At 32.0% G+C, this 14628-nt stretch overlaps 1 protein-coding gene across 1 annotated transcript in view; it reads left to right on the plus strand.

The window, feature by feature from the left end:
• The window catches only part of LOC122529541 (neuroligin-1-like), a 181630-nt gene extending 167630 nt beyond the window's left edge, over positions 1–14000 (plus strand). The window contains exon 9 of the mRNA XM_043655776.1: positions 12834–14000. Coding sequence (XP_043511711.1) covers positions 12834–13971 — 1138 coding nt within the window. The 3' untranslated portion in view covers positions 13972–14000. The remainder of the gene's footprint in view (positions 1–12833) is intronic.
• Positions 14001–14628: the final 628 nt, after the last annotated feature.

Consider the following 14628-nt stretch of genomic DNA (forward strand, 5'->3'; position numbering starts at 1 on the left):
CTGGAACCAACTGGTTTTAATTTCTGGACTTTTACAACTTTGTAATCGATTAACTGATTAGCGTTCTCACTTACTATGGCTAGATTTTCGCCTTCGCTACCCTCGAGCTAATTTGAGCCGTTTATTTTGAAAGTGGTCCGAGTCCATTTTCCAAAAAAATTAAGCTAGCTGTTTTAATATTCACACTTCTACGTCGTCTTTTCATTTTTAAACAAATTGTAACTAATATATTTAAAATCACTGAGATTTTGTACACAGACAATTAGCTGGTTAATGAGAATGATAAAGATTTTTATTTTGAAACTGGCTCAAGTCCCATTTTAAGAGTTTCAAACTGACATGAAGTATATTATGACAGTGAAATTTCATTAGATGAGAGCTATATTTTTTTTATTATTAAAGTAGCAGTGTTCGATTAGCTCAAATAGTGATTTTTTAAATAATAATAATTTCATTAAATACAGAGGATTTCATTTCAATTAAACTTCTAGTGGACGCGGTTTTTAGAACGTTAAACATACTAATAGAGTTAAAGTAAATTGGTTAAAAATATGTTGGATGCGATTTTTGAGAACAGAACCGTATAAAATGTTCTATAAAGCATCAATGAATGAGGAAGCACTATTCAAAACTGTGGATTTGCTGTCGCGTCGGGTCAGACCAAGAAACTATAATAATATTTGAATTGACACAACTGTATAAAAATGTGAGATCAATCGCAATACTAAAATACAACGATACAATGGACTTGTTACACTATATATACCATCTATACACAATAATTATTTTAAATCCCTCCCCCACACGCAAATTGGGGAAGAATGAATTATAAATTACGAAATATTATATTGAATGCAACATTTCTTTAACAGCGAATAAAAGTTGGATATTTTTTAATCTTGTAACACAAAATTGTAATATCTTTTTTTATTTTAAGGGAATTTTATTTTTTTCAAGGAACTTGCGCCTTTCTAAAAATTAAAAAGGCTTGGTAAATTTAAAAATTAATTGGCTTGGTAAATTGTACATCCTTAGAAACACAAAAACATTATACTACCATGTTATCAGTTACCAATATCTTTAAATTTATCAAAACGCAAACTGTTAAATATCTTGATTTAAATGGACCACTTTCAAAATAACTCATTTTATATGCGTTCGCTACACGATGATAGCTAATCGCATTTGAAGTATGAGTCCATTTGGATATTTTATTTGTCGATTAGGCGATCGATGCTGGATTTTACCTCGAGCTCGTAAAATAAACATACTTGCGTGTCAGTGACCGAGGTGACAGTATAATAATATACGACATGATACAGAATAATATAATTTCTCTTTATCGACAAAAGAATCTTTGTCTATTAGCAAATTTTACATAGATAGGAAACGCCGCTCGAAATCGTCGTTAACAATTTATTGCGATCGTTTTTCGCAATAGAGTGAAACGACACTCAAAGTCGTTCGAGTGGAATTGATACTGAGTATTCGTAAAATTATGATAATTCATTGCTTCGTCCATTTGCATGCAGATAAACGAGATAATGGTAAATGTTATGGTAAAACATGAAATGAAATTGCATTTTTAATAGGCACGCTACGGAACGAGGAGAATGAATTCTTCAATTAACTGGAATTAATTTTGGAATAGCAAAGTTTCCTCTCTACGAGCAAACAACTAGAAAATAATGTTCTTTGAGCTCAATCGTAAAATTAAAACTGAATCTAGGATGTTGTTGGGAGTCGCAAGGAAACACTCCAAGGGCCCCATAAAGTGGTGCAGTTATCGTTAAAGGAGATTACTTTGATAAACTTTACAGATAACCGCTCTGATTTTATTTGGGATTACAGAACTTTTTCGTCCAATGTACAGGGTTGGCCGGAATTCGTAGTATAACCGAGCAGGCGGTGATTCTACGTCAAAAAATAAGAAAAAAATTTGGCATAACATTTTTTTTTATCTGGCGCTCGATTTTCGAGAAAATCGACTTTAAAGTTTGTTCATCTTTGAGTTTCTACGCAATGAATTGCCTTCTGTTGTTAGCGTTATTGTACCTTTAGCTACTATAAGGAGTATGATTTTCCAGCATGACGGTGCACCGCCACATTACACGAGGGAGGTTAAAAATTTTTTAAATCAAACGTATTCGTGTTGGTAAGGTACGTTGGCCACCAAGATCTCCTCACGCCTCTAGATTTCTTTCTATGGGGGCGTATCAAAGAACAAGTTTATAAAGACAATATTTCAAATGTTACACATTTGAAGCAGAAAAGATCACGGAGGAATTCGAGAAATTAAAAAAACGATATCAGCTGACATTCTGTTCGGATATCATTGATTCGTCGAGCAAACTTATGCATGCAGCAACGAGGAGGACATTTCCAACAATACTTGTAACAGTGTACTGTATTGTAGTATTCCAATAGAAAGTGGTAATAAGGAATAAAAAATTAATTATCAGTAGGAACATTTTGTACTGCTTCAACCACACAAATGAATAATGTTTGTAAACACTATCTCGGACGGAGACAATCGCGGTAGAAGAATGGACAACTAAATCGTTCACAAAGACGAACAAACTTTAAAGTCGATTTTCTCGAAAATCGAGCACCAGATAAAAAAATGTTATACCAAATTTTTTTTTCTTATTTTTTGATGTAGAATCACCCCTTGCTCCCATTCAAATTGAGTAATGCTTTCTGCAACTGCGAGAGAAATTAACAACCTTTTGGCTGTGAATAACGAGTATATTCGCGAGAAAAGTAATTATAATTTGTTACTTAAATTAAATTTTCCTGTTGGAAATTTTTGTGAATTTTGTCGGACGTTTCAGAATATTTCGAGACTAGAAATATTTCTTTGCTATTGATATTAATATTGATTAAGTTGAGCAATAAAATTATTGATTTAAAAAGAAAAATACTAGTGTTATTTCCTTATAATTTAATTCAATTTTACAGCAGTCGCGTATACTCTGTGCTTGACGAATATGCGTAGATACACACTTCATAAACCATCATTAAAACGACCATAGTATCGTTACCAAAATATCAACGCCTTAATTAACATCGTTGCAGCTGATCTCCGGGTCGCGAAACTTTAACGAGCACGTCCGCGAGAACTTTTCAAATTACGAACGTTCCCAGTTTCCCGATCGTCCGATCCAAGCCAGCGGATGAAAGTCGACTGTTTCTCTTAATTTCGGTGATTCAAAGTCGGGGGAACTTGGGCAGTGCTCCGCCATTTCCCCCCGCCACTGCCTCGCCGTTCTTTTACTACCACGATTGAAAATATACACCCGTTAACATTCGAACTCCAAACGTTGAAATTCTTATAACTTTGCAAGAGAAAACAGCCGTACGACTACAAAATGCTCGGTAGTAGCACGAAGATATCTTTTTCTTTCTTTTTTTTTCCTTCCCATTAGAGTTTCGTTTTCTGTTCCGAATTAATAAAATTCTGCTCTAAACACGAGTATTTTGTTATTATACATATACGTACATTGTTGTTCCATTTAGAAATTATTATTATTTCTTAATATATAGTATATATTGACACTTTGTAAATATTATTTGACTATTTTTATATTTATTTTATTGTACATTAATTTAAATTTGTAATAAATATATATAATACATTAATATATAATATGTATAATGTAAATATTAGATTTAATTTTCAATTAAAAAATTTATTCAACTATAATATATATATATAATATTAATATATGTATATTATTTATTATATTTTTTTAATTTAAATAAATTTTTCTCAATAAATAAAAAAATCAATTTAGAAAAAAAAAAATTCCATTTGAATGTGGATTTAATCCAATTTCAAAATTTATACTACCATTTTCAACACCTTTTTTTTTTAATTAGATTATTATTTTTAATTTTTGATATTGAAATTACTTTATTAATTCCTATAATTTTATATTCGAAAGATATAAATTTTTATTATATACTAAATATAATTTTATTATTTATATTTATAACATCATTTATGACTAATTATAGAATGAATAATAGGATGTTTATATTGAATATTTTACTTTAAATAAGAATCATAATGATTAATTTTTAAGTCAAAATTAAATTTAAAAATTACTTTATATTTTATTTTAAATTAAAGAGGCATTTTATTGCTAATAAAATTATTGAAATTATTAAAATTCTCATTTAACCTGAAACAAAAAAATTAAAGCTTCTAACTTTATAATATATATAGTTTATTTGAAACATTAAGAAACAGGGGACAAATTTCTAAAGAAAGTTTTCAATTTTTAAAAATTTCAAGTTCCTGTTTTCAAGTTGAGCAAGAGTTGGATCACATCGTGTCATACAAGTCGCAATAACTTTGAACGAGAGAAAAAGTTACTGACACTATTTGCAAAAGAGAATTCGTTTCACTTTATGACACGATAAATATTCAAACATTAACAATCCATAATACTAATAATAATATAAAAGTGATGAACTTGTGCAAAATAATAGAAAAGAATGAAAACAATACGATATGTACAAGAAACGTGCAATCACGAACCGATATAATCGCGAGAACAATTTTTACAACAATTTTATAATAATTTGTCTCAATATCTCGCAAAGGCAGATAATACGAAATAAAATTAAATTAATACATTAATATAATATATTAAAGACACAAGGAGAGTAGAGTAGAGAGATTCCTAATTTCATCCCAAGTTAAATAAACGTGTCATTGTACGGTACGTGCCTAGTGAATTTACAGAGAATTAACTGTTTTATGATTAACAGAAACTAGAACGCACGTGTCTCTGCGAAATTCTACGTCGTCTCACGACGATATTTTAGCAATTCAATCCAGATTACTAAAAGAGAATTTTGCATCGCCTAGATTTGGCTGCAGATTTCTTTGATATTTCTCAAATGTACGAGAGACAGTAAGTTTCACTCGCTTATAATTTTTTGTGTTAAAGATATTTTTCGATGAAACAATGTTTAATATTTCAACACTGAAGACGTACACACTAGAAGCAGCCAAATTGAAGATGAATAAAAGTCATAAATTAATACTGCTTCAAGGGTCACGATTTACACTTGTGTCGAGCAATTTATTAAAAAAAAAAAAAAAAAAAAGAACGGTACTCAAAGAGTGAGGTATAAAAGTTCGAGCAATTAATTAATTGTAACAAGTAATTAATTTGAAACGTTCAGACAAGTATTTCCACTGAACAAATTAATATGAGCAGGTAATTAAATTGAAACGTTGAAATAAATATTTTCGTTTAATGAGTTGATAGCGTAAAATGAAGCCACTCTCTCGATTAAAAAGTTCAGAGAATATATTTCCAAGCATACTTAAAATAATATGTGTATTGTAACATTATGTGTGTATGCACAGAGAGTTGAAGTACATTACGGTAATTACTATCAAAATGTATCACGTACGAGTATGGCACAAACGTACACGCATTCGAGTTCAAATGATCTTATTCAAATATTAACCCAACATCAAAGGGACCAAATCATGCGAATCACCGATCGTTGAACTCTGGATTGCAGAATAAATTTTGGTTGGGTTAAAGTTGATTGGTATCGGATGCCTGTGTCTCACATTCGTGAATAATTGGTTGTTTCTATTTGTCATAGTCTGCTCTTGACACAGTCACGTGAGCGTTTGGACATACATCGAGTGATTAAATTAAAATATTCAATATAAATATCCTATTATTCATTGTATGATTAATTATGAATAATATTATAAATATAAATTATAAAATTATACTTAGTGTATAATAAAAATTTATATATTTTAAATATGAAACATTAATATATTAATATATATTTAAATATATATAAATTTTTATAGGAATTAATAAAGTAATTTCAATATCAAAAATTAAAAATAATAATCCAATTTAAAAAAAAAGTATTGAAATTGGTAGTATAAAATTTGAAATTGGATTAAACTCACGTTCAAATGGAATTTTTTTTCCTGAATTGATTTTTTTTTTTTTAATTAAAAATAATTATTGAAATTAATATGATAGATACAGTAAACAATTAATTAATAAGAATTCGCTACTCGAATTGTTTATTAACCTATCATTTTTATGGGAATTTGATTAATTTGTTCTGAAGATCCAAAAAAATGAATAAAAAATTAATTTACTACGTTTATTTATATGTAATAACAATAGTACATATGTACATACGCAGTCTTGCATTTTCATCAGTCACGTTTTTTTTTCCTTTAAAGAATCTGTCCAATTGAGAAAACGTAAAACAAAAAGAATTGATTTTTTTAAGCCGGATTACCAGAATACTCCCCTAACAGCAGATGTCTCCTTCGTCTCCCTCTTTTTCAGAAGAAAACACATCTTGCTGAGTTTCTTAATGTTCTTCATCCAAGAGTTTTTGGAGTTCTTCAGACCATTTTCATCCATTATGAGCTCTTCAATGTCATCTCTAATTCCAGATCCCTAGCATTTGTCACAATTTATCACTCGGTCCATTGTAATACGTTTGTCCTTTTTGTCAAAAAATTGTGACCCTTTTACAGATTAAAAGTGTACTTGTAATTAGATTCGAATACGTTTCACGTAATCTTGATTTTATTTATAAGTATAAATAAATAAGGTTGAATATAAAAGAATTCGATTACTTTGATACGACAGCTAGACTCTTTTTCTTTCTTTTTTTTTTTTTTTCTTCCCATTAAAGTTCTAAATGTGAGCATTTTGTTATATATATACATACAATATTCATGCGTGATATACACTTTACTCCAAAAGTATTAGGACACCTGCTGTACACAAGATTAGTCTTCGTGGATGCGTAGCTATAATAAAATCATTACTAGGACCACAAAATAGAGTAAAAGGACTACAGTGGGCTAAGAAATATCAAAATTGGTCAGTTGAAGATTGGAAAAATATATTTTATGGACCGACGAATCTAAATTTGAGGTGTTTGGTTGCAAGCGGCGAGTTTATGTTTTTAAAAGACAAATGAAAACAAAAATGATTCCTGACTATATCGTAACCACAGTTAAACACGAAGGGCGGTCAATAATGATCTGGATGTGATTCTGAAAACAGAACAATATTTGTCTATTTCACGTGATCATGCCAAACAATCTGGGAGGCGATTAATAGGGCAAAATTTTATTTTCATGCATGACAACGATCCCAAGCACACTGCAAAGGCTTGTAAAGACTATTTGCAACATTTAGAACAGAGTGATGAATCAAAAATAATGCATTGGCTTCCTCAGTCACCCGATCTGAACCCAATGGAGAAGATTTGGGATGAATTAGATCAGAAAATCCGTAAAGTGTGTTCAAAGTTCCAAAATGACTTATGGAACAAACTACAAAATGCATGGAACCAAATGGTACCAGAAACAATAGAAAAACTAATAAAATGCCGAAATTAATCGAAAAAACGCGGTGGATGTATCGAAAAGGAAATTTAACTTTCTTGTTAAACAAAATTAATGTTATTATTACTATAATGTAAACTATGTATACCTCTCCCAGCCTTAATGTAACTAACTTTGAAAGAAATTTAAGAAATTATAGCAACTTTCCAATGGCTTTATTTCATTTTCTGTAAGTGTCTTAATACTTTTGGAAGTGTACGTGTGTACATACATTTTTGTTTCATTTAAGGAACGGGGGACAAAAAGACAAATTTCTAAAGGAAGCTTTTAATTTCCAAAAGTTTCGAAATTTATTATAAAACAAATTATAAATATGCAGTTGATCTTTGAACAATGCGGGGATTAGGGACATGGATTTTCTAGTAACTCGTCACTCTCCAAAAGTTGATTATAATTTCATTCGTTCTGTACGGTATTTTCCGAAATATTTCGAGTTTGAGAGTGATCCGCCATTGCCTTTGCCCGTTTCAACAATAATAAAAAGGAAAAGTCAAAAAGAGACTTTTTGCAAAAGATCGTATCTGGTTGTACATAAAGGCGGGTTAAATGGTAGAGTTGTGAGATAAAAATATAATAAAAATATATAATATAAATATAATATAATAAAAATAAATATAAAAATAGTAAAAATATTAAAGATATACTAAAAATAAATATAAAAATAACAAAAAAAATATAATAAAATAATATGTAATATAATATAAAACACGTATATATAATATAATATTGTTGATTGGAAGCTTTAGCTTGTATATTATTTACGTATATTATTATTACGTTCTTACAATAAAATAAGTTGGAGAGTAGAAAATTATAAACTATAAAAATACATAATATAATATAATATATAATAAATAAAATATAAAATATATTTAATAAAAAATATATAATATAGTATAATATAATGTGTAATAAATAAAATATAAAATTTAATTAATAAAAAATATATAATATAGTATAATGTAATGCATAATAAATATAATATAAAGCATAATTAATAAAAAATATATAATATAATATAGTATAATGTATAATAAATGAAATATAAAATTTAATTAATAGAAATATACAATATAATATAATGCAATGCATAATAAATAAAATATAAAGCATAATTAATGAAAAATATATAATATAATATAGTATAATGTATAATAAATGAAATATAAAATTTAATTAATGAAAAATGTATAATGTAATATAATTTATTAAATTCAATTGACTCGTGAAATACAAGGCCAATATTTCAGCCTTTACATTCTTCGAACAAGGAACAGTTATGAAGATAGTTGCGGATTTATACGGTCACCCTGTACATGTTTCTTACAATTAGTGAAACGGCGATTCGCGGTTTCTTCTGAACACTCTTCGTTAGCTGTCACGGTTTACTACACGGACTAGCATCCTCTCGCGGGAACAATCTTGACCCAGAAAGAAACCGAGTCTGAATCGAAAACTCGTGTTGTCCAAGAATGATATCTTTGAATGTTTTACACATCTCTGGACCGGTGGAGATTTGTCGAAGAAACTTATTGCAAAATTGCACTTGAATACGATCTTCAAGATCGAATATTTTTATCGCATCGCATTCTATTAGAGAAAAGTCTCGAAGTTTTCGAAAAAGTCTCGCGTCATTAGTTTTCGAATTCATTTTGTATCAATTACATTTGTTATCTCTTTTTTATATAATTTAATAATATAAATTATACTTTGTATCTTCGTGTTGAACTTTATACAATAAAAATCACACGTAAAAGTTTTTTTTTTTCTATTTATTTTGTGTTGTCAGCAGACTGAAACGTTTGCTTTCCATTCTCTTCTCAATCTTTCATTTAAAATTGTATATAAATAACACACGAATGACTAAATCACATATAAATAAATAAAATTCAATTGAAAGACAAATGTTTTTGTCCAAGAACGAGAAAAAATTGTTAATTGATCTATGTGAGAGCTAGGAGTCTTTATGTCAGTCTGATATGTATCTCCTTGTGAAATTTGCCTTATCGATAATTATTGATATCACTAATTTATAAATTTTTATGTATTTATGGAAAATTTGAAAAAAGTATATAAATATATGAAATGTATAAATATATATTAATGTTTAATATATATAATATAATATTAATATTCATTATAATATATAAATATATAAATATATATAAATATAATTTGAAGAAAAATTCAACACATATAAAAGAGTTTTGATTGTAATTCTGCACAGAAGAAACGATCTTCTATTTAGGTTTCATTCAACTACTTTGATGAGCATTTAAAAATGTATAAAAATCCGCAGTCTAGTTATTACACGTCATTTTGTAACATTTTACATGAACGCGTTTACTCTCAGTATCATTTAACATGATCAGTTCGTTTTACGTAATAAACCTTCCAAATAAAGTTATGCGTTTGTGCGGATAATTTGAAAAGAAAAATTAGACTTGTGATTAACTAAAATCATAATTAAAGCTAAACATCTACAAATTTGAGACTTTATTAATTTATTAATACTGGAAGCATCAAAGTAACCGAGATGTACAATTTATCATTGTTGTTGGATATTTTGTAAATAAACAATTGCGTACATTAAATGATTTTTCGTAAAATAAATGGAATCTTGTGTTTTTAATTTTTTTACTTTAATATTCCTGATGAAAATTTTACGTTTTAATTAATTTAAAAATTTATTAATTTATCTAATATTCTCCTGCTACATTGAATAATTAACTTAGCAAATACTATCGTAGAATGGAGAAAGATACATAAAATAAATTAAATTAATTTCGAAAAGAATAAAAAATAAAAAATATTAAATAAAAAATCTAAAAATATTAAATTTTGAAGTTTCTTTAAAAGATTAAAGTTACGAAGCTATCGAAAGTGAGCTTTCGAAATTACATTAACAAATGCTATTGTAAAATTGACAAGGATATATATATATATATATATATATATATATATATATATATATATATATATATATATATGAAAAAAAATTTAATAACTTTTGAAATGTTTTTAAGAATTTTACGTATCCATTTTCATCTGTACCATAAAACTTTGTAATAATAATTTTTTACAGATAATTTCGTTGAAACGGAAATAACGTATACTTAATTCACAATGTCGCCATCATTTACTTCCATGGTTGTAATATCTATACTCGTTACATTATTACATACAAACCAGCCATAATGCCGGAGGATCGTTTACAACGTTTCAGGCTTTTCGCTTCGGTTATGAAAAGATATAACACTACATCAGTAGTATTGAGCTATAAAATTTAGTCATAAGAAAGTAATGTTATAGCAGTAGACATTAATTCGTTGCTATTTATTTACGAGTTCACGTATTTATGTTTATTATTTTTCGATACATACTTAACATTCTACGTAGTTTATTTCAATATTTTATAATTTATTAAAACATACTGATAATGTACATTGTATACGCGTTAATTTTTTTTAACGAATTAAATATTAAATGAATTAAAGTGTTCTGACGTTCTCTTTTTATAAATAAGATGTTACATAAATTGTCTGTTCAACTTGTACTTACTTCTTCTATATCTAGAATTCTAAATTTAACAATGTAGCTTTTCTATCGAAATTGTTCAAGATTAAATAAATGTATTTTCTTGGAAAATTGTGTGGATCGTAAATTTAAAACAAAATACTCGTTTCCGTACTTGTATGTCCATTTTATATAAAACGATCGACAGTGACACTTTCTTACGTTAATAAAATGACCAATCTCATTACAAATATATCGTGTATCAAAGCGAAGAGAAATACACTCTAGTTAAATAATTTCAGTCTATTGCGAGAAACAAATTGCAATATCTGTATAAAATGTAGTAGAATAACGCTTTGCCCTCTGATGTGCGGGTCCAATTTCCAATCAATATGGAAAACTAAAAAGAAACATGAAACGCAACGCTTTGAACATCCCTGGCAAAAAAGATATTACAATCTACAAATAGCCCCTGCAACACAGCGTAGAAAGTATTTGCATGTTGATGCAACTTGAAATCCTTTTTATAACAATTTTTAATTAAAAAAAATGAACCTGTACCTATTTGGACCATTCTGTAGAAAACATATTGTAAAAGAAATATCACTCGTTTGCATAATTTGCAAAATTGACAAAGGAAATTGATAAATCGGCAGAAACACACGAGACGAATCAGTAATAAGTTTTAATGAGGAAAAGATAATTTGCTAAATTAAATTTGCTGCAAAAATGTATATGAATTGTCTTAATTAACTTTGTAGGATTTCCTTTTGATTTTACAATAACTGCAATTCTTCTAGGCATTGAATTTAATGTATTATATTAAATATGGTATAATATAATATAATGTAATACAATACAATACAATACAGTATAGTACAATATAATACAGTATAATATAATATAATATGATATAATATAATATAATATAATAAAATAAAATATAATATAATATTTCTTTTACTAAATTTGCTGCTACGCGGAAAAAGATCTCCATTATTTCATTTTACTTTTGATTCCTTAAGAAACTATGCTGACAGATGAATCATTATTTAAATTATTTTTTAAATCCTTGTGGCATTTGTTTGTGGATTTTGTTTAATAATCCCTGCAAACGTTCACTCCTTGACTTATTTTTTAGACCTGTCCGTATAATACATATTATATAACAATATGTATACAACCATATGATTGATGTTGGTGTATTAACAATTCACTAAATGTTTATTCAATTTTTGCACTGGTTGTGTAAATTAATAAGAATCTTTTGCTTCTGATGTGAGCTCTATACTTTTCTAGTTTAATTTCACTTTCAGTCACTGCAAACACGTGAGTTGTATCAAAAGTACCATATCTAGTATTGAGATAATTGCCATAAAAACTGTATGAATACTATCCAGTTTGTCAATTTTGCAGACTGCGACTGATACTTTTTTTTTTTTTTTTCCTACGACACGTATTCCACAGAATATTCCAAATACACGAGGAGTTTTCCTTAATCAACAATGAATAATTATACAAATACATTTTAACACCCTTTGCACTCGATTTATTTTCAACGTTGCTGGCTGTAAACTTGTATCTACTTTTAGGAAAAGGAGAAATAAAGCAAGGAGAAAACAAATTCCGTGCATCTCGAATGCCACATGGTGTTTTATTTAACGTTACCGTCGTTCTAGCATGACACACGAGTTCCATAACAAATTTGTATTCGTCATCTCCGGCAGGGATGAGATAGGAGCGCAAAGGGTTAAAAAAATCATCAGCGTAGGAATAGTCTGGTACAGGTTTTCCAACGGTAGAAAGTTCAAGCGATCAACAGCACGGTCTAAAACGAGGGCCAGAGAGGAGAGAGAGAGAGACGGTATGTTTGACGTGTATGTTTCAGGGACCCGAACGGCGTCAGCCCGCTGACATCGGGACCCGACGGACTTCCGAGCAGCCCGCCGTTTTGGGATTCGTACGACTCGATAAATCAGCTGTACCTGGAAGCCGGCCGTAGCACGGAAATGCGGTCGCATTACAGAGGCCACAAGATGTCCCTGTGGCTGAATCTGTTGCCGCAGCTGCACCGACCCGGCTACGAGATCAGCATGCGTCACCATCACCTGGTCGAGAACCCGAGCCTGTACGAGGGCGCGGTGCGGCCGCAGACGATGGCGCTGCCGTTACCGGCGCCGCCGCTTCCGGTGCCCTCGCCCACCGAGCCATCCTCCATCTCCAGCGCCACGATATCGACCACCGAGTGCACGCCGAACGCCACCGTGGCCACCACCGTGGCCACCACCACCTCGTCCAGGCCGTTGCAGCACTCGAACCTGGGCCCGGGGCCCAACAACCTCCTGAGGAAGCTGGCATCCAGCCACTACCAAAGCTACACCACCGCCCTCACGGTCACCATAGCCGTCGGCGTGTTTCTACTGCTGCTCAACATTCTCATATTCGCGGGGATTTACCATCAGAGGGACCGGAACGCCTCGAACGTCGCCGGCGGCCTCTCGTCCGCCTTTAGCGACAAGAAGAAGGAGGAGCTGCTTGAGGCGGGATGCTCCGGCATCGAGATGTCCTCCGGTAAGCAGAGGCTGTCCTCGTTGAACCTGATGGACTCGCCGTCCTCGAGCCCGCCGTCGCACAAGACGAAACTCGCCCAGGAACTGGAGCTGCAGCTGCAAGAGTTTCAGTGTTCACCGCCGCCGGGCGGCGGCAAGCGCGTGCTCGAGCCACCGCTCTACAGCAGGAGCCCCTGCGTCCAGAGGACGCGCACTCCGTCGCCCTGCGTGGACGCCACCACTGCCAGGATGGACGACGACGACGACGACGACGACGACGACGACGACGACGACGATGACGACGACGACGGGGACAGCAGCAGCGACGACAACGACGACGAGAACCTACCGGAACCGCCGCCGCCGCCCAAAGTCCCGGCGCCCAACGTCAGCCTGTCCTGTCCGGGGATCCTCAGGCAACCAGGCACCCCCGGCAGCGCCAAGAAACGCGTCCAGATCCAAGAGATCTCCGTGTGAGCTCTGTCGATACTGTACCGCTGGCGGTATCAGTCGGAAAACGAGCGTTTCCAGGAGTTTGTTTTTTTTTTTTTTTTTTTTCCCACGAGATCTGTCGCAGGTGCTGTTTCTTCTCTTTGCTTTTTCAGAATTCTGTACGAAATTTCTGTACAGGGGCCTAACCCACGACGCACGTGATGCAGTTGGGATCCATCTCGCGGAATCAAGGGCGACTCGAGAGAAATGGAGAGAAGGAAAGAGAAACTATAACGAAGGGTGGAAGGGGGGGGGGGAGGGGAGGGGGAGTTTTTGGACAACGATTTTATTGATCGTTGACCGCGTGAAAATATTTCGTACGTTCAGATTTACCGAGTATGATAGATGTTTCAAGACGCGATTTTTTTCCCGGACACGACGTGTTTTTTTCTCGTGTAGAGAGCGAAGAAAGAAGAAAGGAAAGAAAAAAAAAGAAACCGGGAGATATGGAGGAAAGTTGCGAGCCGAGAAATCGTCGCGACGCTTGACGCCGTGAAACGAGGGGATTGATGTAATCTCAGGAACCCGAAAGACGAGGCGCGCGCCGAGGAAACCCGGGGAGAGGATGCAACCTCGGGCATCCTCGCTTCATCCGGATTTGTCAGAGCACTAAGTGGAATTATTCGAGGAATTGGAAGGTCC

Source organism: Frieseomelitta varia, unplaced genomic scaffold (assembly GCF_011392965.1).
Source record: "Frieseomelitta varia isolate USP_RPSP 00005682 unplaced genomic scaffold, Fvar_1.2 scaffold_292, whole genome shotgun sequence".
Lineage (NCBI taxonomy): Eukaryota > Metazoa > Arthropoda > Insecta > Hymenoptera > Apidae > Frieseomelitta > Frieseomelitta varia.